This window comes from Myripristis murdjan, chromosome 20 (genome assembly GCF_902150065.1).
Source record: "Myripristis murdjan chromosome 20, fMyrMur1.1, whole genome shotgun sequence".
Classification (NCBI taxonomy): domain Eukaryota; kingdom Metazoa; phylum Chordata; class Actinopteri; order Holocentriformes; family Holocentridae; genus Myripristis; species Myripristis murdjan.
In genome coordinates, this window is record NC_043999.1 from 21,186,315 (window position 1) to 21,210,039 (window position 23,725).

The 23,725-nt window shown below is 44.4% G+C and overlaps 1 protein-coding gene across 5 annotated transcripts in view; it reads left to right on the forward strand.

The window, feature by feature from the left end:
* mpp7a (MAGUK p55 scaffold protein 7a) overlaps positions 1-23,725 on the forward strand; it is a 140,402-nt gene that overhangs the window by 101,172 nt on the left and 15,505 nt on the right. For 3 of the 5 annotated variants that reach the window (XM_030079632.1, XM_030079633.1, XM_030079634.1), the window contains 6 exons: positions 6,351-6,398; positions 7,171-7,191; positions 7,303-7,317; positions 8,235-8,267; positions 16,035-16,205; positions 22,212-22,292. In XM_030079632.1, coding sequence (XP_029935492.1) covers positions 6,351-6,398; positions 7,171-7,191; positions 7,303-7,317; positions 8,235-8,267; positions 16,035-16,205; positions 22,212-22,292 — 369 coding nt within the window. The remainder of the gene's footprint in view (positions 1-6,350; positions 6,399-7,170; positions 7,192-7,302; positions 7,318-8,234; positions 8,268-16,034; positions 16,206-22,211; positions 22,293-23,725) is intronic. The other 2 variants (XM_030079635.1, XM_030079636.1) reach the window with 2 other exon arrangements.

Consider the following 23,725-nt stretch of genomic DNA (forward strand, 5'->3'; position numbering starts at 1 on the left):
AAAAAAATGATGGGGCTTCCCATTAGCTCACTAGATAAGAGCGTGTACCACATTTTGAGGCTGAGTCCTGATCGCAGGGTCCTGGGTTCAACTCTGACCTAAGGCCATTTGCTGCATGTCATCCTCTCTCTCTCTCCTCTGCCTTTCCTGTCTCTCTCTACTGTGACTCAAATAAAAAAGCAGAAATTCCAAATTAATAATCTTAAGAAAAAAATTTAACTTTCAGTTTTGGTAAGAATAAAAAAAGAGCAGCAGCAGACAAGGATGTGATTAGATTACTAACCTTACAGAGGTTTGAAAATTGTCCTAGTGCACCTCTTTAATGTAAGATTATTTTTTTTTACAGCATAACAAAGTGGTGTTACTCTTTCTGTTACTATTTACAACTTTTAACTCAGTTACTCCTATAATTCCTGAAAGTTCAAGCACTAAAAGTAACAATATAAATAAGAAAATTAGATCTAGGTAGTACTGTTACATTTGTTGGGAGTAATTTTGCCTCTCTGCACTTATCAGTACTGGGATCTGGGGGAAAAACTCCTTTATAATGTAGGTTGACACCCGCCATTGGCATTTAAAGCTGGTTTCACAGTTTTAGTCACTGTAAATAGGATTTGCAGCGCTACTTTTCCAGTCTTAACTCCCCTAATATTTCTTCCTTTTTAGCTTTAATGGTTCAAGCTATACAAAGCAAGACTTTGATGAAAAATACCCACATCAAAATTGCTAATTATGGTCAAAATTACATTTGAGTTTCACGTTGTTGTCACTGATGGGAATGTTTCTCACGTGGGAAGCAATGAATCGAAGGAGCAGATCATGAAACTTTCACCAGCCACTCCGACAATGATGATTGAACATCTTTCAACATCTTTGCCCCGCCACCCACCTAGATGAAATTTAGGTCTAAGAAATGTGCAGTTTACTGATGTCACATTACTGACTTTTGGGTTTTGAAGTCAATCCAACTTTTAAAAATTCCAGGTTTAGCCCTCATTTTCTAATGCAGCTTCAAAAACAAGGAAATTAACATCTTAGACACCTGTCCAGATGTGCTTTTTATGTAAGAATATCTTCCCAACACGTACATACTGTATAGCTCCTCTCATAGCAAAAGCGTTTATCCCTGCCCTATGTTCCCTTGCTGCAATTTTTCATCAGTTACAAGCTTATTCACAAAACCTCTCTACATGAATCCTGTCAACACGCCTTTCCTCTCCTCCCTCCTCCCCTCTTGCCCTCGTTTTTCCTCAATCTCTCTGTAACCTGTCAATCACTGTGGCTGACACATATCCAAGCACATATTCAGGCCTAACGAGAGCAGACAGGTCCTCTTCTGTAGTGTATTAGCTGGTTCCCCTCCTGGTACTCTTGATTTCCCAGGCATACTGTATGCAGAGCCTTCAGCAGAATACAGTGCACATGTGTTTTGGTTAGGCCTGGTCTGGTCACTCTGACCATCTTGGAGAAAAATCCAGCTCATATTGGCCTGTTTTTCACTGTAGTTTACCACTTTGAGACGGAAATGTCCATTTGGCTCCCCTCTTCCCTCAACATGGCGGCAAGCCCTTAATGTAATGTGACTCTCTGAATATGTAGCTCTGAAATAACCAGCAAAGCTAAGCTGACCACCCCTAAACTTAGCATCAGGCTCTTTTACCTCAGATTCAGCCCTCGGGTGAATTATGGATGTTGTCATTTCCTGGTTATGTTCAACCGCATACTGGCATACATGGTGCAGAATGGCCAAAAATAGCCTGCTAAAAAGTTTTAGGGAGACAGTGCTGCACTGTTCTCCTCACTATTTCACTTTAATGGCCCAGTTCCTCTTATGAAATATGGGACCCGGACCCCCCTCTTTATACTCTGAGGGCAGGTGTAAAATGTAGCAGAGTCCGCAGCGTCCCCTACCAGAGGAACATAAGTCTCCTTTTGAGCTCCAGCAATACTTTCTCCTTAATGTCATGTGTAGTACATACCGTAAATATTAGATGTGTTTGTGCACTCGCCTGTGTGTCTAGCGGCAGTAGTAGGAAGTCCCTTGACACGGCCCTCTCAGGACTTGATGAATAACCAGGGAATGATAACAGTCCACTCTCTGTTCGTGCAAGCACACACACGGCGTTAAAATGCATTTCCCAGCGTACAAAAGAACACTCAATAAGAGAAAAAAGTTGGATGTAAATCAGGTGTAAGAAGTGAGTGGAGGGAATAAAATTGAGGCGAGTAAAAGAAAGTCTAAACTGGAGAGCAGTATAAAGAACGATTGGGGGATGGAGGGAGGGAGGAAGGAAATAATTGATGGAGGGAAAGGCAGTGGAGGGTCACATTTGGTAGCAAATGTGACCCAATGGACCGGCGGTGGCTGGGTTAACAGAGATAGAGGGAGCGAGCCTCACACAGGCCAGCTTGGCTCGGCCCTGGGGCCATAAACCATAACCTAATTGAAGGATACCGTGGAGACCCTGCTGTTACTAAGGGGAGGACAGAGGTGGTGATAGAGGAGGAGGGTCCTTCTCTCTCTCTCTTTCCAGCCCAGGAGCTCCGTCGGCTGGAACAATATTGGTCTTGGCGAGGGGTTGCGGCGCGCTTTGCTTAACCATGTCCATTTACGCCTAACATTTACGAGATATAAATAATCGCTTTTCTCACTGTTGCACTCACCCCATGCCTTGATGCATTCCTCCGTTATGAAAATGCCATGAGTTGCTTTGTTGAAGCCACTTGATAATTGGCTGCAGCGCATTAGATCAGCTATCTTACATCTGTACTTATCAAACTGGCCTATCTGCCTCCTCCCACCTTACCCCCCTCAACTCCCTTCCATCAATTTCTGGCTCTCCTCCAGCTACACCATCTGCTCTCTCTGAACATCCTGACAGCTCTCTGGGCTTTCTTACAGCACGTCTGTTCCTCTGTCTGACATGCAAACCTCTCCACTGTCTGATTGTTTAGTTTGGTTTGCCGTCTGCCAAACACGTGGACGCACTTATCGCTCACCTTGGGGTCCTTCTCTGTCTCTCTCCATTGGTTACTATGCTATCCCTCTTCCTCTCTGACTCTTTCCCTTTCCAGTGGAAGACTGAACCGCTTCGAAACGGCACCCGAGATTGGTCTTAAGTGGCCCTGAACCTGGCCCTGCGTTCACTTTATCCGTCCATTTCATTTTTCAACTTAAATGGTCACAGACGCAGAAGGAATAAATTTGGAAGCACAATGGGTTGAGGAGAAAAGTTCCATTTTAGTCTAAAGGTTAGGCCCAGATAACCCTGTAGAGACCACCCTAAAACTTTTATAGATCAAGTTGTTATTTTTTCCCTTCACATTAAAGCTCTCTGCACATGAGATCGCCAATATTGCAAAAGTGCTGAGGTTCATAATCTTTGGTTGGTGTTTAAACTTCAGCATGACTCATCATAACATTTTGCAATATAAAATCGTCATTGTATAAAGATGGACTGCCTTCTAATGCAGACCAGCTCTTTGCCTTTCTGTCATTTATTTTCATCCAGACTTTGAATAATCATCTCTACCTTTGAAGGCCAAAAGATGCATGACAAAGATCTACTTCTGTGTCATCTGGAAAACTCCAGCAGTCTCATCTCAGTAATATAAAAAAATAGAAATATATATAGAAAAAGATGAGAAAGTGAAGGGGTACAGTTTGTTGAAGGGGAAGGCCATCTGTATCCTGGCTGGCTGTGAGGGTGACATCAGCTCATAACTCAGGCTCATTCACAGGGTGTTGACTAGGGGTCATTCCACTACCTCTTCCCCCCTCGTAAGAAGATAGCTCAGAGATTTTCTAGCAGTCATGCAGCGCCGGCATTTTGCTGGATGACTGACTAAGATAGCCAGGTATAATCCACAAAAGCTCCAATGTGCACGTGAAGAGCAGATATGTCTGCAATTCGTAAGACGTGCTGATCTCATGTTTGACTCGGCCCCTTCAAGTTGGCAAATCAGGAAAGCCAGCCACACTGTTGTTGGGGTGATGACAGGGATGATAACGAAGAATGTTTTTATGAAAATCTACCACAAGTATTGGCCCAGTGTAGTGGTATAATCCACCATTGGCCCAGAACCTAATCACTTTTGTCTTAACCACAAAATCCAACCAATGGGACATTAGATATCTCATCCAGTCTGTCTTTCTCTTCTCCATCCCTCTACGACCGCAACCCACCTCAGCCCTCAGTCATCTGTTCTTTTAATCCCTCAGTTACATCCCTTTATCTTTCTGTCTTTGCCATCCCTCTTTTTCCCTCACCCCAACCTTACCCTCATCTCACCCCTTCTGTCATCTTCCGTGGTGAACCTTTGGTTTGTGGGTGACATGTGATATACCCTAAACGTGCATCCCTTTCCATGGGGGCAGTTGGCCATAAGGCATCCAGTAACAGACTGGTTAGCTGACTGGTAGGCTGGTTGACTGCACACTGAGAAGTTCTGTGAAACTGCGTAGCCACAATCTGGGCAGCCATGGCTCCTCTCCTCACTAAATGATAGGCTCAGCTGCCACCATCACTGCCGGCCTAGACGACAACTCACAGTGACAACAACAGCATCGCTTAAGCTCATTCTGACCGCTCTCAAAATGTTTCTTTGGTCAGACGAGTGAAATGTCATTTCAAAGAAGAGCAAAGCAAAATTATGGAAGCAAAGGTTTTGCTTCCATAATTTCAGCATTCTCAGACAGCCCGTCCCGTGCCCATTTTCACTCTGCAGCGTTATCACATGGTGTCTCGTTAGACCAGGAATGTTGGTGAACAAGGCCATTAGGCAACATGAACTCCTTCTGTATGCAGATAGGCTCCAGATGAAAGCCTTCCATGGTGTAATGAGGGCAGCACTTTGAGGGATTTTAGATATCTCTATCACAGACATTTTCTTTCATTCTCATTTCGTTCCCATGTTGTCCTAGTTGTTCCCTCTTTCAAGTTCTCCCTCTATCTTTTCTTGTCCCACTGTCTCTTTCTCTTTTGCTCACCCTCTGCCCTTGTTTCTCAGAGTGGTTCAGAAGCTGGTTTTACTTAAAATGTCACATTACAATGGGAGGAGGCATCATCAGAAGGAAAATTGCTGTGAACACACACCAACATGTGAAACAAGATGTCAGATAAAGGCAGGGTGACTCATGCTTGCCTCCACACTTTGAAAAAACACCATTCACATGCCTTAAGCTCCTAGCATGAAACCACCTTTTAAGAGAAAAGGCATTCTTTGCCATGATCGTTCCTGACTGCTGTTATGGCTAGCCATTACCTCTGGCTGTGATGCAACATCTCCCCAAGCTGAGGTGCGCTTTGGGAAAAGAGCTTGGTGCTGTAAGATGAACCCCATGCTCCGGTAGATGGCATTATGTATGTTGTGATTTAAGCCTCTTTGCAGAAATTGGAACACATGAAGGAGAGGAAGCGTCTTTAAGTGCCTCCAAATGTTTGCTGAATCTTACACACAAATGCACACACACACACACTCACACACGTGCACACACACACACACAGTCTGTGTCTGTGTCAGCTACCATTTTGAAACTCACCCAATAGATTGGATCACACTATTAAATATCTATTAATTTCAGAAGCTACAATGTACTTCACGTTCCCCAATTTAAAATAAACTGCTTCACAGTATATATATACACATACATAAAATAATATATATATAAAAACGTATATAAATGTTGGATGTGAATGGTCACTTTGAAATATCCTCATTAGTTGGGCCGGACTACAAATACTGAATACTGTATTTTTATCTCTCCATTCACTTCCATAGCATGACAAAACTGCACCCACAAAAAACAATTTTAGCACAGATGTGCACATGAACAAAGCAAATTATGCAACAAAAAGACAAGTACCGGTACCTATTTTTTTGAGGAAATGAAACAGCTCTTATTATTTTCCTATTTGAATTGGAAAGTCATCTGGCAGGTGGCATCTGCAGCAAATTTCCTCATAGTAGCCTTGTACAAGGACGAAATTAACTGAAAAAAGGGGTACAGGGACTTGTTTTTATATTAGCATAATTTGCTTTGTTCACATTCATTTCTGTGCCAAAAGTGTTGTTTTGGGAGCTGTTTTGCTGCACTCTGGAAGTGAATGGAGAGATATAAATGCAGTATGCTGGATTAGCAGCCCAGGGGAGCACAGAGCAACTAAACAGCTAACGGTATTTCACCGCCATATGGACTCACCTCATGTCCAAGGAACTGTACAACCCAACACTCCACCAAAGTTCAATTTTGCTTTAATATCTTGGTCTCAACTTAGGATGAATCTACGTTTCAGTGTTATGTAGCTCATTGGAGGCTTTTGGCTCTAAATTTGTTTCTCTCTGTGAAGTGACCATGGATGCACCGCAGCCATGTACCACAGACATTGTGTCTCTAGGTAACAACGATTCTCTTTACCCAAATAGAAACAGTAGAAATGCTTATGTAGCCATTTTAGCAGTAGTAGTAAGTTTAACAATAGTAATAAGCCTACATACAGTAAAAGCAATAATTAATGGAATCATATGGTAGTGGTGAGCTGAGCATTTTTCAAAAAATTACAAAAATAAATAGATTATTGCCTATTTCATTTTTGTAAGAGAAATGACTCAACTCAGTAGCAAGATGTGCATATATGTGGTTACTATGGTATAGTATACCACCTAATTAAGGCCTGAACAGATACGTGGCAAGGTTTTGTGAAGCGACCAGTTCTGTGCCATTCGCCTCACACCTGTTCGTAGAAACACAATTTTCTCTGCTCCTCAAGAAGTGGAACATGAAATTCACAGTTGTTTAGCAGGTGTCGCTGAAAGATACTCTCCACTGATTCGATAGCCACACACCGATTTCTACTCTAGGGAAACGCATTACTGGTCTGTGTACACGTGCATGTATCACACATCTGCGTGAAGAATTTACATGCTCGAGCTTCGCCCGCGGCTTTGCAGTGACACTACGAAAATTTGAAATTCTTAAATGCTTCAGCACCCCCCTCCAATACAAAGCAGATGGCACATTGGCGCTGCGGTGTAGTGTCTATTCAGGCCTTTACAAAGACACACGCAACTACTGTAAACTGTAGCTCAGTTTAGACTGTGATGCATAAGCAGCAGAGATTTTAACTCTTTTTGTTATGTGTCTGTCTTTTGTTCTTTTGCTTTTCTAAGATGATGTGGCAATTGAGTTTGGTAGGTGTCCTTCTCTTATTATCTCATCTGCTCTCTCAACTTACCTCTTGCAATCCAGTATTTTTGCTAACTTTGATTCATTTCCATTCCTTGCTTCTGTTGCGCTCACAGCTGAGGAGATTGAAGGTACTACTTGTCTGACATCTTCCATTGAACTGAACTTGTACTGATAGATCTTTGGCTCATAGCACTGCAGTGCACAAACACTATTTCTGATCGGCTCCCCTTTACAATTGTTGTGTTTTCATAGAAGGTAAGCAGTGGAGGAGCACTTCTCTACCTCAGCTCACCTCTGCTCCCCATCCTTCCTGTTTTCATTTGGCCCGTCTTGCCACGTCAAAGCAAATGGTTGTTAAAGGGGAACATCAGGCGTCACTGTCGATTTCTCTACTAAAAACTGTGGAGAAACCACAGACGCAGGTTATTGGCTCTGTTACACTGTCCAAAGCCTCATCTTTCACCAGCTAACTTAAAGCTTTCATTAGAGCAGGCATTATTTGACCCAACCGGGATGGAGAATCATCCCTTCTCACACACACCCACACACACACACATACACACACACACACACACACACACTGAAGCCTCCAATAACCTTGGATCTGCCAAAATCATTCATAGTACTGTACTATTAATGGGCTTCTTTGCATATTCATAAGCAATAACCAGAGATGTAGTGGAGGGTAAGCCTTCCTAAACTCAGTTTATCCACTTTTTACATGCAATTACACTTTTTAAGGCTGCCTGTTCCACTACACTACCACCTCATCACCTGGCTATGACACTTTACAAAGTTGAATGGCAATTAGCTGATACATAACAAACATGATTAACACAACAACAAAAATGATTTGATATGTCTGTTTGTCCACCTTTCTGTTGATTTTTCATGTTACCTTTTGTATCTGTGCTCTTGACCATTCTAGATTTACAGCACATGGTTAGAGCGGTAGGTGCCTATTCCTGTCATGTCTGGCTGTGCTCTTTAACATGATGTTGTGCCTCTCTTCTGGCTTCTGCTTTCTCTCTCTTCTCATCACCAGAGGACGCTGACTATAGTGGTGGATTCCACCTAGGTGAGAGATGATGTCTTTTTCTCTTCCTTTTGCCCTCTGCCTTCCCTGCGTGGCTGTGTCATCAATGCATTAACCGTGAAGACAGTGGTTGAGATTGTGCAAGATTTACGTGTCCTCTCTGTTACCCCTTCCTTGATCCTGTAGCCTTTCCTACACAGACTAGGCTTTGTAGTGTGTGCCATGTTATACAGAGAAGCGATTAAATATAAAAGCAGTTGAACTATTTTTCATAATACACTTGGCATATTTTTGTAAATCCCACAGTGTTTATGGTACAATTGATTCAACTTGGACTCCCATGTAAAAACACAAGTGGCACTGTAGTGGTACACTAGCCTACAGGCGCTATTTCTGTTCCCCTGTTGACAGCATGAGTGCACTGGCAGAACATGTCATGGATTTGCAAAATGTAGTAGTTATCCAGCCCTGCCTCTGCTGTGGGTCTGAAGACATCTTTGAGAATCGCTCTGGATGGATTTGGGTTAAAGGGACGACTTGTTTTCCATGCTTTGTTCCGGAGGTCCGGCCGAGGACCGGCCACGTTGATGTGGTCCCGGTCGGACTTAATGGCAATTACCAGGGCCCGCTCTGGTTCTGCAGCCCTTTCCAGAGAGCTGCTTTCAATTCCCTGTCTTGTTCAGAGAATGTTCCCCATCGTGTTTTTATTACCACTGTCATTTTCCCGACAAATCATAAGGTACCGTCCCTCTGGAGGACCACAAGCAGTCCTGGCTGGCTCATACATAAATCCCTCTGTCTGTCCATGTCTCTCTCGCTCTCTTTCTCTCTCTCTCTCTCTCGCTCTCTCTCTGCCTCTGCCTCTGTGTCTTTTTCTCTTTCTCCCATTTTTATGCTGAGGTCAGGAGGTGGACTGGCCTCAGAACTCTCCATGCACACTACACCGTTTAGACTCCAGATTTCACAGCCGATCCTGTGCAGGCGTGAGTTTATAAATACTGACTTTGAGCTGGGTCTGCCAAGCTCAATCAGGGTCACTCCACAAGGGTGAATTTTGCCAAACACTGGTCCTTTTTTCCACTCCTCGCTGCCCCCCTAAGGCTTGGCCTCGCTGTCACCCTGCCTTCTTCATGAGGTCAATGACCTCAGCCTCTCCTTTTCCTCTTCGGACCCAAACAACATCCAGTGCTCTCGCGGGTTAGCAGTGTTTCTCGACTCCAGCAGCCCAGAACGAGGTTTAGCTGAAATGAGAGAACCTCGGGAGGAGGAGGAAAAGAAAAAAATTGTGAGTTATAATAACATCTTCTCTACAAGAGTAGTTGCTGCATGGTTTTTCAGCCTGTTGGATGTGGTTGTATGATTTAGAGTTGGCCTGTCCCTAATAGTTTGAAATCCTAGACCCTACAGATGCTTTTTCAATGCTACTGAGGTTGCACAGGGAAATAAAGGAGGCGGTGGGAGGGGGCAGGCAGTAGTCTTCCTTAGCTTTTAGTTTGTTTTCCCTCCATGCCTCTCTCAGTGATGCAACATCTGTGACGTCCATTGCCAAGAATGATCCTCGAGCGCTACTCGGGGGCGAGCAGATTCCTGTGCTCAGAGATGCTGCTCGATTTTAGAGCCAGGAGACTAGAGAATGAAGGCCAGCTTAGGAGGAGAGAGACCATGTCCCGAGATGCCTTCCGTCAGACATTTCTAGACAGCAGCGCTCCGAGATTTTCAGCTTGGGCCAGAGATTGAAAGATATCATGAAGTAGCAATGACGCCCAGGGCCCATTTCTTTTCTGGTAGAAACACTAGGAGACATGTTTTCCCTACAATTCCATCAAAGCATTTTAACTGAATCCCAATGAGAGAAACTGCACCTGAGCTGTGATATGGATGCGTAGGCACGGTGACATTTCACATCGCTGTTATAATCCCAGATATCCTGGAAGCACAAAGCCCCACACTTGACATCCGGAGGGATAGATAAATGGATGGAGGGCAGGCAAGAAACTCCAAATCAGTTAAAGCTGAAGGAAGGGGGCTGGGAAATCCATCAACCCCTCACAATCCAATTACGTCCGAGTTATGGAAAAATGGAGACGCGTTATAAACTGAAATAAAAAACGCTCCATTTCCAAAACGAGTTTATTTCATCTGTCTGCAGGTTCACTAGTTGTGGATGTGTGGAAGCCAAAACACAGGGCACAAGCCCTGGATTACTGAGTTTTTCCCCCTGTCTGATTCCAAACACTGATAAACCTTACTGTATAAGATTGAAACAATACACATTTTAATGGATTTCCAACATTTGGATGCAATCGAACAGGTATATGCACTTGGTTGTCAGGTGTTCTTTTATCAATTTCAGTAACCAGCCACTCCATTGGTTTAAAGAGAAGAAGGGACTTGGGATTTGGTTGGCTGTGGCGTAGTTGTAGAGCATCTTTTTCTTGTGAACATCAGATTGATGAGACGAACAAAAAAGCAGGCATTTCGGCTCAGGGTTGTTGGCGCTCTCAGGCCCCTTTTGACGTGTTGATACTTACTGCACTGACTCCAGTAAAAGCTGGCTTGGGGAGACGTGCTTGTGTGTGTTTCACTTTGTCTTTTTTTTTCTCCAAGGCATTAGGCATCAGGCAGCGTTTTGAGACGAGACATTCCTGAGCCCAAAGAGCTGTGGGATAAGACGTAGGGGAAAAACAAATAACGTTCGACACAAATGGACCTCTTGCAGCCAAAGGTCTTGAGCACTATTCCACCATATAAACCTGTAACACTTGGGTCAGGTACCACTTTCCAAATGCTCTGAGCGGGGGCTGTGGAAACTACTCCCAGAATGTGTTCTCCCCAGATAACACTCTAATGAGTTCACCACTGTGGGCTGCTACACGTACATATTTCAAACGTCACAGCGGAGTTTTTCTTTTGCTTTCATTTTTCCTCTTTCCTCATTTCAAACTGTTTTGTCGTGCTGCTTTTTCCTCAGATACAGTTTTCCGTCCCCGTCACCTATCTCAAATCCCAACATAAATTCTTGCAAAGAGCAATTGTTTTGTTGTGGAGCAGTGAGGGATATCACCTACATTGGCAGAAATTCCCTGCTTTATTAACATCCCAATGGTCCCCAAGTTGGACCAGGTATGTGCACATTGCCGTTTTGTCCGGAAGCTGCCGTTTTGTTATGGGGGTTTGATGCTTGATACAGGGGATCTCCTTGGAATGGCCCTGGAGGATATTCTACTACCCATAATCCTTTTCACAGATGCCTGTGTGTGGCTATATATGGGGGAAATCTGGAGATGGGAGCATTTGAAGGACAAACGCCTGTCTTGTATGTTTGGATATGTCCACTTCCTTCTTTTCACTTACTCTCGTCTCCTCTCCTTTCCTCTGCAGTCCAATCCAATCCAATCCAACCTGAGACCTTACTGAACCTTCCCGGAGGTTGAAAAGGGGATTCATAGAAAAAAGGGTTTTCTGGAGGCGTTTTACAGCACAATGTGTTGGCTTACAGTGACATTGCTCAACTTCTGTCTTTACAATACTGTCTAATCTCCAGCCATATCCAAGAAATCCGGCCATATTTGGCCTCAGTTGTCTCGTGTACTTCCCTGTACTATGTACACACAAAAGATACAACACAAGCAGAGAAGAGGTTTGATCGAGACGTACTTGTGTCAAGTTGTATGGTAATTTGAATTTCCAAGCAAAGTGGTGAAAATTAAATTTGAGGAGTTCTTCTTCTTCTGTCTCTGCCGACTTTCTATTTTTGTTGTGAGCAGCAGTGCTCCTCTACTTTTTATTCACCGTTGTGGTAATAATGGCTGACAGTGTGGAAAGCGTCCTCCTCCTCCTCAGCCTCCTACCATGTGCCTTCCTCATCTCTTCCAACCAGCCAGTAATGGGCACACATAATGAGGCCGAGAGAGCCGGTAATGCTTCCCACATTGGGTGCCCGCGAACGGGGCTAAGTGTTGCAGCGTTAAACCGCAGCGCGCGGCACCGAGCCGAGAGCATAATACTCACTTAATCCCCGGCTGCCATGCCCAGTTAATTCCATAGATGTCGTCTCCATTAGTCCCGAGGAGAGAGGGCCCCCGCCGGGAGAGCCGGGATGGCACTGGAGCTGTCAGCGCGGTCTCCTACAGTTAGGGCGAGGGCCTTAGACGGCAGCCCTCGCTGCACCAGGGCCTCGCAACAGGTGGTTTCGCTATGAGCCTTTTCCTCTTTGCTTTACCACACTTCTCTCTTTCTCTCAGTGTCTCCCTCTCTGCTTAAAATGAAGTTCGATTGGAGGGAAAATGGTAGTCATTTTTTATCCTTCTCTGTGTTGTCATCTTGCTGATCGCCTACGCGTGGCGTCTGGAAGACTTGACCCCCGTATTGTTCTCAGGCTTCTCCTCTTTCAGACGCCCATGGGCAGATGCGTGCTTTGAGTCCATTTTTTTCCTCAAGAGGCATCTGTTATACTTTATGAACATTTGTCTTTTGACTGTTTTTTTTTCCTTACAGTTTTAGCACCATTTCTTTTACAGGTAGAGTAGTAGAATTTCACAGGATGTTAGTATCCAAGCGGGCCAGTTTGTATTCACCGTTTGCGGAGGCCTCCGGGTGCTTTCTTTGCACACAAGATGAATTTCCTACGTGGCTGTAAGATATTATCACACTGGAAAATGGGCTTGCAGAATCGCTGGCGACTTCCAAGCAATTGTCTGTATGTGTGTGTGTGTGCTTGTGTGTGTATGTGTGTGTGTCTGTGTGTGTAGTCACAGCTTGTGTTTGCACTAAATCAAATATGCTCATCTTGTTTTACCCCTCTTTTTAAAATGTTTCTCTGGTACTGAATGGTGGACTCTGAGTTGAAATTGTGTATATGTGAGTAAAAGCAAGTGAAAGAGTGAGGGGGAGTGTGTGCGTGTATATATGCAAGTTTTCAGTTGCAATTCTGGCAATTACCCAGTCACGGCCTGGTGCACGCCATTAGGAGGTGCGTGTGTGTGTGGGACTTCAGCAAGGAAACTTTAACTCCATATCCCAAGAAACACAACACTCCTGCAGCAAAACACTTGGGGTGTACTGCTGCTGCTCAACTCCCAGGCCAGGGAAAGTCTCGGATCAGACCTGCATGGTCAACAAACATGATTTGACTTGTCACACCGTTATTGGAGGCATTAGTGTCTCAGTGCCACCCATATCATGCGATCCTTTTCCACCAGTAACGCGAAGCTTGGATCACCTTGTGTCAAGCTAGACTGTGCAAACACGCCGCTGTTCCAACACAGCTGAGGCTTTCATGACAAACAGGCCGGCCTCCCTCCTAAGAGTGAGCTGAATCATTCCTTAATTCTGGATTGAATTAATTTCCATCCCGCTAGTCTAATTCCGTCTCCATCAGTAATGGAGATGGGCTGATGGGGGGAGGGGGGTTGGTGAGGGTGGGGGGGGGGTGGGGGGGTGCGCTGCTCACTGCTGCATGAGGCTTTGATTTATTTACCCTTCGGCAGTGCTAGAGGGAAGAGGAGGAGAGCTCTCCCCGTTATTTGGATGGAGCCATCTTGAAGGATTTAAGTGATTGTGATTGGCCCCCGAGATTACCGAGGGCCCCTGTCAGCTAGGGACATGATATGTATTGGCTGACTGTGGTTAAACCCCCTGTAATGAAATGCTGTGCACCTGCCCAGCCAATGGAAAGTAACAGGCAGTGCCCAAGCCAATGAAATGCCAGCATTTCACGCACCAGGCCCACCCTAGAAGGAGAATTGAACAGCCCCCATGTTAACAGCTAATACTTAATGCCTACTTAATCAGTAATGTTTTTGTTGGCTTTATAACAAATAACTGGCCATCAATTCCTTACTGTTATTATAGGTTTGAATTTAAAAAGGTTTTGCAGAAAATGGACTGTTGATTTTGAATGTGATGGCATTTCATGCTCACATAATATCTCCATTTGTTTATTGTAACGATGTCAACTTTTGAGGATATTGATTACACCGTATGGTATATTCTGATGCCTTTACAGGCGAGCCGCAGCCAAATGGTGTATGTTTTCCACTGTGTGGCATAGGGTAATGCTCCCTGGGTGGGGGTGGGGGTGCTGAATGAGTAGATTCACCGCAGGCGAAATGGCACAGACAACTTAAGCCACAACCTGCCCACAATGGAACAAAGTCTGCCCTAGATGTTCAGTGTAACACTATATTCAGTGCTCGGGCACGTGTGTGCTCTCATATACACACAGGCCCATGCACCACACATTTGCAATCACACATGTGTACAAGCACACTATTACTATTGTACATATTGTAGATATTACAATCCCTTTCCAGTGACTTACAGTGTGTTTCATTTGTAACCCAGCATAGGTCCACAGCTCCACCTTATTAGGGGACTGTTTAGAGAGGAATAAGTTGAGAAGAATGCAGACGCTTTCTCTTTGCCGCACGTCCGTATAGCCATAGTGGTTTGAAAATGTTGTGGAAAGTATTAAGGGGACTGGGATCAGGAGTTTTTTCACCCCCTCTCCTCTCAGTCCATAATTTTCTTCCTGCCTTAATCTTACTTGGGCATCTTGCATCATATTCCTGAGTTCATTAATCACTGTTAAAAAAAATTGAGAGACGGAAAGAGAAGACAGAAGGCAACCCATGGCTGTGTGCAGGAATTGGATATTGGATGTCCTGGGTTTTGGAGATTTGCTTCTTTTTCGTTTAACCAACATCTGTCATAAATATGAAACTGTGCTCTTCAAATTAGGGGTAAATTTCTCCTTTTGATATTGTCGTAGATCATCAGATCAAGGCGTGCGCTCTCCCGGATCGGTATGTTAAGAAGCCTTTGTGACGGCGCTCCGAGGACACGGCGCACACCATAAACCAATCAGAAATGACAGCTGTTGTAAAGCGACCCGCACACGCACACACACACACCGGGCATGCGTTCCTTTGCAGCCAGCCAAAGGACACAAATTAACACTAAATGACACACACCATATATACACACATCGAAGCACACACTCACATGCCTCGCCATCGTCTAAAAGGCAACCTGAACGAATGGCAAATCATAGCCCCGACAGTTATGTCAAGTGGATAACCATGAAGCAACTGGCACTAAATCCGCATAGCGGCGAATTACACGGAAAGAACCGCTCAGCTTCTCTGCTTCCTGCTGTGACCTCGTACCAGAGAGCCGGCGGCAGAGGTCACAGGCTTTCAGATGTACCAGACAAATCTCAGAAAACAAGGATGAGTCACTCCTACCTCGACGGAAAAGACAATATAACATAAGCGGCGACTGGTGAGAAAATGTCAGAGGATGTAGCAATAATATTTTTTTATGGCCTCTCGCAGATATAAAAGTGCTAAAAAACCGCACTACAATTTTTTAAGACATACGTATGTACGTGGAAGAGGAGAAAATTAAAATGCATTACATGTCGCCAGGGGAAAATATGAATAAAGTGTTTGACTGCGATATCCAAGGAAACTGTTTGGCCGGGCGCTCCACTGTAGCTCTTTCACCTACAGCAAAGATAGCTGTCATAAAGCTGAGCTGCACAATACGTATGAGGTATTGGACATGGAGCCATCGCCGCGCTTGCCAAGACGCTGAAACGGCCATAAATTGAAGTGCACAGCTGTGGGCTTATGTGTACATACGTTGGAATTTACACGCAAACACCGCGCCGCATGCACGCCCACATAGGCAGACGTGCTCGCACAAACATTTTTCATCGCGTGGAGTAATGTGTTTCTCTCCGTCTGCTTCTTTCCCGTCTCTCTCGCTCGCTCTCTCTCTCTCTCTTTTCATCCTCACCTCCAGCTGGGTTCAGGAGAAGCTTCCGTCTCAGCAGGAGAGACAAGAAGACCAACAAGTCCATGTACGAGTGTAAGAAGAGTGACATGTACGACATGGCCGACGTGCCCACATACGAGGAGGTCGCCAAATACCAGAGGGAGAGTAAAGCTAAACACAGGCTGGTGGTCCTAGTGGGTGAGTAGTGTGTGTGTGTGTGTGTATGTGTGTGTGTGGGCAAGAGAGAGAGCTGGGCTCCGAAGGCTGTTAAATTCAGCCACCAACCGTACAGAAAAATGCCACCCTTCTCAATTTTCAGTATCACCGCTTACCTCACACTGAGTTGATTGAGTTAGTCCAAACGGGCACATGCACACATCACACTTTGTAAGCGTGGATGTGCTCCAGCGCTGTTAAACTTGGCATCGCGGAGGCCGTAGATTTCAATATAAAGCCTCGCCTCCCAGCGTGGTGACACACACAGCACACAGAAATGACTGTAACTCAGAGCGCCGCCGCTCCAGGAGCCCCAGGTGGCTCGGCCTTGCCCTCCCATAACCCCCAGCCCAGAAATGAGCTCCCCGCTGCAGGGACTCGCTCTCAATCATCCAGGGCCTCCTTAATTTAAACTTTTAGCACTCGGCAGAACCAACGACGCAGACCTCGTATTAATCAGTCACATTTAGTGCTTTCATTTATGGCACCTTGCTCTCAATGTCCTTTCAGTCTCCTCATTTTTAGAGCCGACAGAATTGTTAACACTTGCCTTGAGGAGCGGGTGTTACAAAGCCCTCCAAAGAGCTTTATAACGTGCCAAGGTCTTGAAATGAATTTAGCGGTTTCTCATTCTGTATTTGTGGTTGGAAGATGAGCATTGCCAGTGAATGGTGGAACAATATGCCGCGCCAGGTGCAACAGTAAAAGCTTAAATCTTTCTGAGGACCAGCTGTACCATCAGAGAGGTTGAGTCTTTCCACATTTTCCTTTTTAGGCTGGCTGTTTGTATCAAAAATGACAAGAATGTCCCAAACACAAATGGAACGAAACACATTCCCCGCATTTTCCCACTGTGTTTCCCTCCAGTCTATTTCCATTCATCAAGGAAAGAGATGCACTCAAGGAATGAGTACTCGAAACTCTTATGTTCCAGTCCTGAGCGCTCCCTGAACATTGTAGATATCTCTGACAGCACTTTTTAAACAATCATGAGGTTCAGCTCCATATGAACACCTCTGACCAGCGCGTGTTCCTTCTCCTCCTTACTCATGCTCTCTCCAGGGTTGTATTCCTAGCGTGATTGACTGGGCCTTGGTTCGCTCGAACACACCATGCAAGAGCATGGACTTCATCAAGCGTGTTGCTAATTAGAGAGCCCATTTTCCTGCCAGCATGTCAGCACTTTACGCAGAGGATGCCGCCCCCCGCCTCCCCTTCCCACACCGCGCTAATGTAAATATTTTCAATTAACTTCCATAATTTGGAGGACAACCTATGGACAATTTCACAGGTAATGAAGCAAAGGGCCAAGAAAAGATCTGGTTTATGTTTCCCTGCTTTCCTCCCTCCTTTTTTTTTGCCTCCTTGGAGTCTCATGCTTTTTCTTATTAGGAATCTTTTTTCTCCATCTCTGCTTCCTTGTGTATTTTTTTTACCACACCGTTGTTGCCCCAGCTCTGGGATTTTCAAGAACCTATCTCTAAAGTTACACTGCAAAAAGTCAAAATCTTACCAAGATTATTTGTCTTATTTCAAGTAAAAATGTATAAATTTTGCCAATGAAACAAGCAAATTTTTACTTGTGAAAATTTGCTTGTTTCATTGGCAAAATTTGTTTCTTGTTTCAAGCAAATTTTCACTTGTTTCAAGTAAATTTTCACTTGAAACAAGTGAAAATTGTCTAAAGACAAGTCATTTCTGTGCTGATCATGTCTTATTTTAAGTGTAATGAGATATTTTGACTAGAAATAAGACATTTTTACTTGAAATAAGACAAATAATCTTGGTAAGATTTTGACTTTTTGCAGTGTAGTGGTGAGACACTTAACTCCTTTGTATCAAGGCATGTGTTTACAACATTTGTGAGAACATTACTTTCTACAAGACATGTAATTTCTTTCATGAATTGATATAAGATACAAAAGAATGTATTTTTGCTGTGAAAATTCAACTTAAACTTACCTGCAGATTTTCACACAGCTTCCCTAATATTCTGCTTGTGTGCAGCTGAGCTTCTCAATTGTGTAGGTGAAATTTAAGTTTATCATCACAATTTGCATGTTCTGTAACCCATGTTTACTAAAGTCAACCAGCAAAATAAGTAACGTAATGCAACTGTATTCTGCATAGAGAATATTAAGGCAGTTTATCAAATATTGAGACATAGAGCGGAGTTTGAAACTGCTCATAAATTTAGTCCCATGTTGGTGTCCTGGGACGATACAGAATCTAGACTTCTGGATTTCTCGGGTGTTTTCTTCCCTTGTCTTTCATTCTCTCTCCGCTCTCTATAAATCTCTCTTCCTGTCTCCGTCTAAATTCAGACCTCCATTCCGTATCCAATCCATTCGATAGTCCAGGAGAGAGGAGGTAACGTAGGCATGTACTGCGGGCCTTCCAAACAGGACACAACCTTCCATGCTTGACTTGGCCTCAGCCCCGCACTCTTTCCACTCCACTCGAACACACAACGCATTCCTCCCATTGTTTTTATATCAAACATCCCCCTCTCTCGAAGCTTTTCGGGATTGCCTGGAGGCATTTGTTCATTAATGTAGACGCACAGGTCAACTGTACCCACTAATGAATGACCTTCCCCCAGCCCCCTGCACTTGAACGGCGCGCTGCGTTAGAGATCTGGTTCTAAGACAAATCAAGATGCTTATCTGTTTTTTTGTACATTTTAAAGCAGCGGTCCAATGAAAATACATTTTTACATATGCATAGTTTGACCAAACCGCTGATGTTTTTGAAAGAAATCTGATTATTTGACCTGACAAAATGATGTGTTGATATCCACATTTTTTGTTTTCCTGTGGTGTGAGGTCAGGTCTGTTTCATTGTAACTTGACACACCAAACTTACTGTAAGTATGATTTTGATGAATTGAACGTTTTTTGTCCGGGGTTTAGCATATTTTAAATACATGTATGCTTTGGTGAGTGTTGATTGGGCTTTCAAACCTTCAAGTGAAACTACCTGAAGTCTTCCTTCTGTTGAAAACGTCTTACAAAAATCCAGCATACTGTATATGATTTGTGGTTATTACATTGCGCCATTGTTATCCGTTATAATTTCGCAGTGCCCGGGCCAGCACTCTATGTAGCGTTGTAACAGTCTCAGCCTTGGAAGTGAGGCAGGCTGGCAGGGTTGAGGCTGGGTCGAGGCTCTGGGGCTTGGAGCCGGGCCTCTTCGGGCCTGGCCTCGGCCTCTCGGCACTAACTGCATGTGATGTGCTCCGCGTTTGGCCTGGAAGTTATTAAGCGCGCGATATTAAAGGCTACTTCTCTATTGAGTGCGGTAATGAAGTCTGACACTTTTACTGGCACGGCAACCTGCGAGGCCAGAAGAACTGCACTCCCCATGCCTCGTCTCAGAGAGCAGCAGAGGGAGAGGGAGAAAAACACATAAACACAATGTAAATGCTGCAGCCTATTCCAAAAGACAGTTGGGGAAAAATATGCCGTTTTTTTTTTTTTTAATAGTTGCTTTTTAAATTTATAAGCTCGCCGTTGTATCGGAGCATTGTTAAAAACAAACAATGCACAAAGAGGTGGCATGTTTGAGGTCAGACGGTGGAGCGAGACCACAGCGCACTGCCTCTGCTTGTAAAAGACCTGGTGGTGGGCCTGGTGGGCCTGCTTGGCAGGCAGTAGCATGGCTGGGAAAAGCTTTAATCGCTGTCTGATGGAATTCTTCTGCCACGCATCATTGAGATTGAAAGTGGCAAGCAAGGGAGCAATGTACAAGGTGAAAATTTCTTTATGAGAGTGCAAAATTGAGGCTGTTAGTCATATCAAGGGTTGCACTAGTGGCTGTCAGTGTTCTGTCCATGGATGCTTTCCACTCTCAGGCACATGAGCAAGTGTAGTTTCTTTTCTTTCTTTCTTTTTTTCTGGTCTGCCTGTCTGTACCACTGAGATAAGGCTCGTAAAAAAGGCCTCTCTTACAACACTCTGCCACCTTCACCACCTACAACAACACCGGTCCACAACCTTGTTCAAACAGCACCGCCACATTCCTCCCGCTCTCTCGAAACAAATTCAAAATGAACTCCATTTCCTCATCTTAATAAATCACCCTGGCTCGCAACCCCCAGGCTCTGTGACTATAATTTTTTTTTTTTTTTCTCCCCAAAAAAACTCCCTCTCCCTGGCTAAGATTGATTGCTGTCTTCGCTTGGCCATGTGCTTGTTTATGTGAGACGGTAACCACAGAATGCCTCGCACCGTCGGCCCAAAAGAGGGTCGGGGTATTTTTTTTTTTTTTTTTTTTTTCTCTTTTTGAATTCGCAGCAGAGTGAGCGAGCGTGCTGAGGAAACAGCTTTTATCACTTACAGCAGTCGCACAATAGGACTCGAAACCATGTGTTGCTGGGCACAAAAGCAAAGGGAGAGCTCGGGGTGTGAATTTGTCTGTGCGCGAAGGCTGCCAGCGTTCACAGAAAGATCTCTTGTCTGCGGAGAGGCCCGAAGATTATTCTTAAAAGAGCCCCGTTGTCCACACCTATTTATCAGGTTGTGGATCACTCCGAGACCTTCCTGCTTCAGGCCAGATGAAATCTAGGGGAACAGAACAGATAGCGCCGGAGGAAACAGGACTCCTCTTTCAGTCCCGAACAGTACAGAGCTTGTCTGTCTCAGCTTGTCCACCATTACTTTCACCCCCCCCACCCCCTCTCTTTCCACCTAATCCGCATCGCTGAGTGAACTCATTGTCCGTTTGTTTTAGAGGAGCGGCCTGCTAAACACATTTGCCTGCAGAAATGAATTTCCAGCGGGGCTCGATGCGACTGTAGCGCCTGCCCAGAACGCCAGGCATGTGAGGAATCCGGAGCCCTGATCAAGCATTGTCTCTGTCTGTCCACGCACAGGGAAGCTGTGGTAAAGCACTCAAGGCCAGGACGTGCACTTGTACCTCTACGGCTGATTTCTTGTCCACACTTTTTTTTGCGGACATCAAAACCGCTCAGCTCGCATTAGGATTATGCTGCGTCCTGGTAGCTGCCACCGAAATATCCAGAAAGGGCCTGACAGGGAGAACAGTAGAAGAAGAAAGAGGCGATAATGAATGCAGAATTGAGAGGCCAACAAATCTAACGCCGCTGACATTATTGATAGGAGCACCTGCGTAAATAAAGTCGATTTCACCTGACCCATTCATTTTAGGAAACTGGGACCTAAACATCTTTGAAATAGTTTCCAGAGCCATTTCAAATGACTTTTCACCATGCCTCAGTATCATATTGTGAACATTTTGTGCTCATATGGGTTGACATTGAACTTGGCCACTTCCAACATGTTGCCGTCCATCAAGCGTTTGAGAGGGAGTCTTGGAGCGGGGACGGTTTTCGGTGGGGGGGAGGGGGGGGTTGCGTTTTGGAAAAGGTGCAGGCTTCTGGAGCCACAGACAAATCAATATCTTAGTCAATACTCCCCCTTCCCTTCTCTCTCGCCTGCTCCTCTCTCTCTCACATGCTGCCTCCAGTTTCCCCAGTGGGGATGTGATGGAAAATCCAGCCGTCTGGTGGGATCGACGCCTTGTTGATTTTTCAGCCTGTTGGGAGGGAAAACACAACAAAGTGCTTTCTTGACAGGTCTCTACTTTTGCTCTCCCATTTTTACTTTCTTTTTCTTTTTTTTTTTCACTTCTTCATACACCAGTTTACAACAGCTAGAATGGGTGTGGATCTCAGCCACGGAGTTCTGCCATCCGCAGTCCAAAAAAATGGCTTGTGTGCATGTTGTTGTGTGTGTCTGTGTGTGTGTTTGTATGTGTGTGTGTGTGTGTGTGTACGCCCCCAGTCAAAAAGGCGGCATCATTGATACTGAAATTTGATTTATCAGCGTGGGTCACGACAGAAGCCGTTCTGTCTGCTTTGCTGAGTCTTTGTGTGTGTGTGTGTGTGTGTGTGCTGATTGAAGAAAGGCAGTGATGGATGCTGTGAGTTATTTCGTTTTAATGATGCATTCATGTGTTTGTGCGCAGGTCCCACAGGGGTCGGCTTGAATGAACTGAAGAAGAAACTGTTGATCGCTGACCCTCGACACTTCAGCGTGACCATCCCACGTAAGTCCAGTCCACTCACCTCATTTAGGGTAGGTGACATCCTCTGTGTGTGTGTGTGTGTGTGTGTGTGTGTGTGTTTGTGCGCGCTCATCCACCATCCGCTGAGCATCTCTGAGCAGACTCCATTTATCTTCCAGTCAGTCTCACCTGTCTGTGCCTGTATGTGTGTGTCTTCACGTGTGTGTTTTATACATTGTGTTCACTATAAGCCTTCTACCAGACCGTGGTTTCAGTTCCACTATTTATTGGCAAATGGCTTTTAAAGGGGATGAAGACACCATTTGGCTTCCTCCTCATGCCGCGTTCATACTGTAGCCTAAAAAAAAAAAAAGTCAATCCTGCTCGGCATCGTGGAATGACGTGGAATGTCATGGAAGCCTCAAAGGCAAACTTGATGATTTTGATGAAGAAATTTGACTTACAATTAAAAAGTGTTTACCCGAGGTCATGGAATGTCAGGGAATGTTGAGAAGTCTGTTCCAGATGGGGAAGATCCAATCATTTAATGAATTCTTGGAATAAAACAGGGAATATTATGGAATTTTTGTCAGCCTTTGCTCAAAAAATCTGTCATTATTTATTCACAAAAAATAATATTTATTTTTCATTGTGTTCATGTTATAGTCACTTCCCTAGCAAAATAAAATAGAATATAAACTTTAATAAAAAAAAAACTCTGAATCTGAAGGGTGTTTAACAGTTTATTTGAGAAAAAGAATGTCACGTTACGTTGATATAGGTCACGGAAATTCAACATTTTAGTCATGGGAAGGCGTGGAAAAGTTAAATGCCGTCGTGCAGCTGTACTTTCTCAGTATTTAATTTCATTCCACATTGTTTGTAAGGTTGTATTTGTATGTAATGTAGTGTGCATAAAGAAGTTTGATCCCTGTAATTGAATATGAAGCCAGGAATGGAATAGGAATGGGTCAGCAAAACCAAAATTTGGCTGGACATCTTTTTTCCCCCAGACTCCAAAATAGTGAGTAATAAATAGAAAGCGATTGCTCATTTCACGACCGTAACTTCATTGGAAGATTCGATGAGAAGAGCAGGTGGCCAAATGTATGTTTGTGCATTCTTTTTCTGTGCATTTTTTTATTTCAAGGCTTGTCTTCACCAGAGGGTAACATTTTAGGGAAACCCTTTTTTTCTTCTCCTAGCTGGGTCTGCATGCGCGATAGGTGGAGTTCACCATTAGTCTCTCACCGAAAATAACACACACACAAGCATAACGGTTCAGAAGCTCAGACTAGCAATGAATGTCCCATCTAGGAAGGGCAGATGCTCCTTAAACCTTAAATAACGGACACTTTTAGTCTTTGGGATGTCGGGGAAATTAGCCCTCCTCCCTCCCCTGTGCGCGCTCTGCTCTATCCATTTGCACCCAAGAAGCCTCATGTACATCTGCACATCGACAGAAAACACATTGG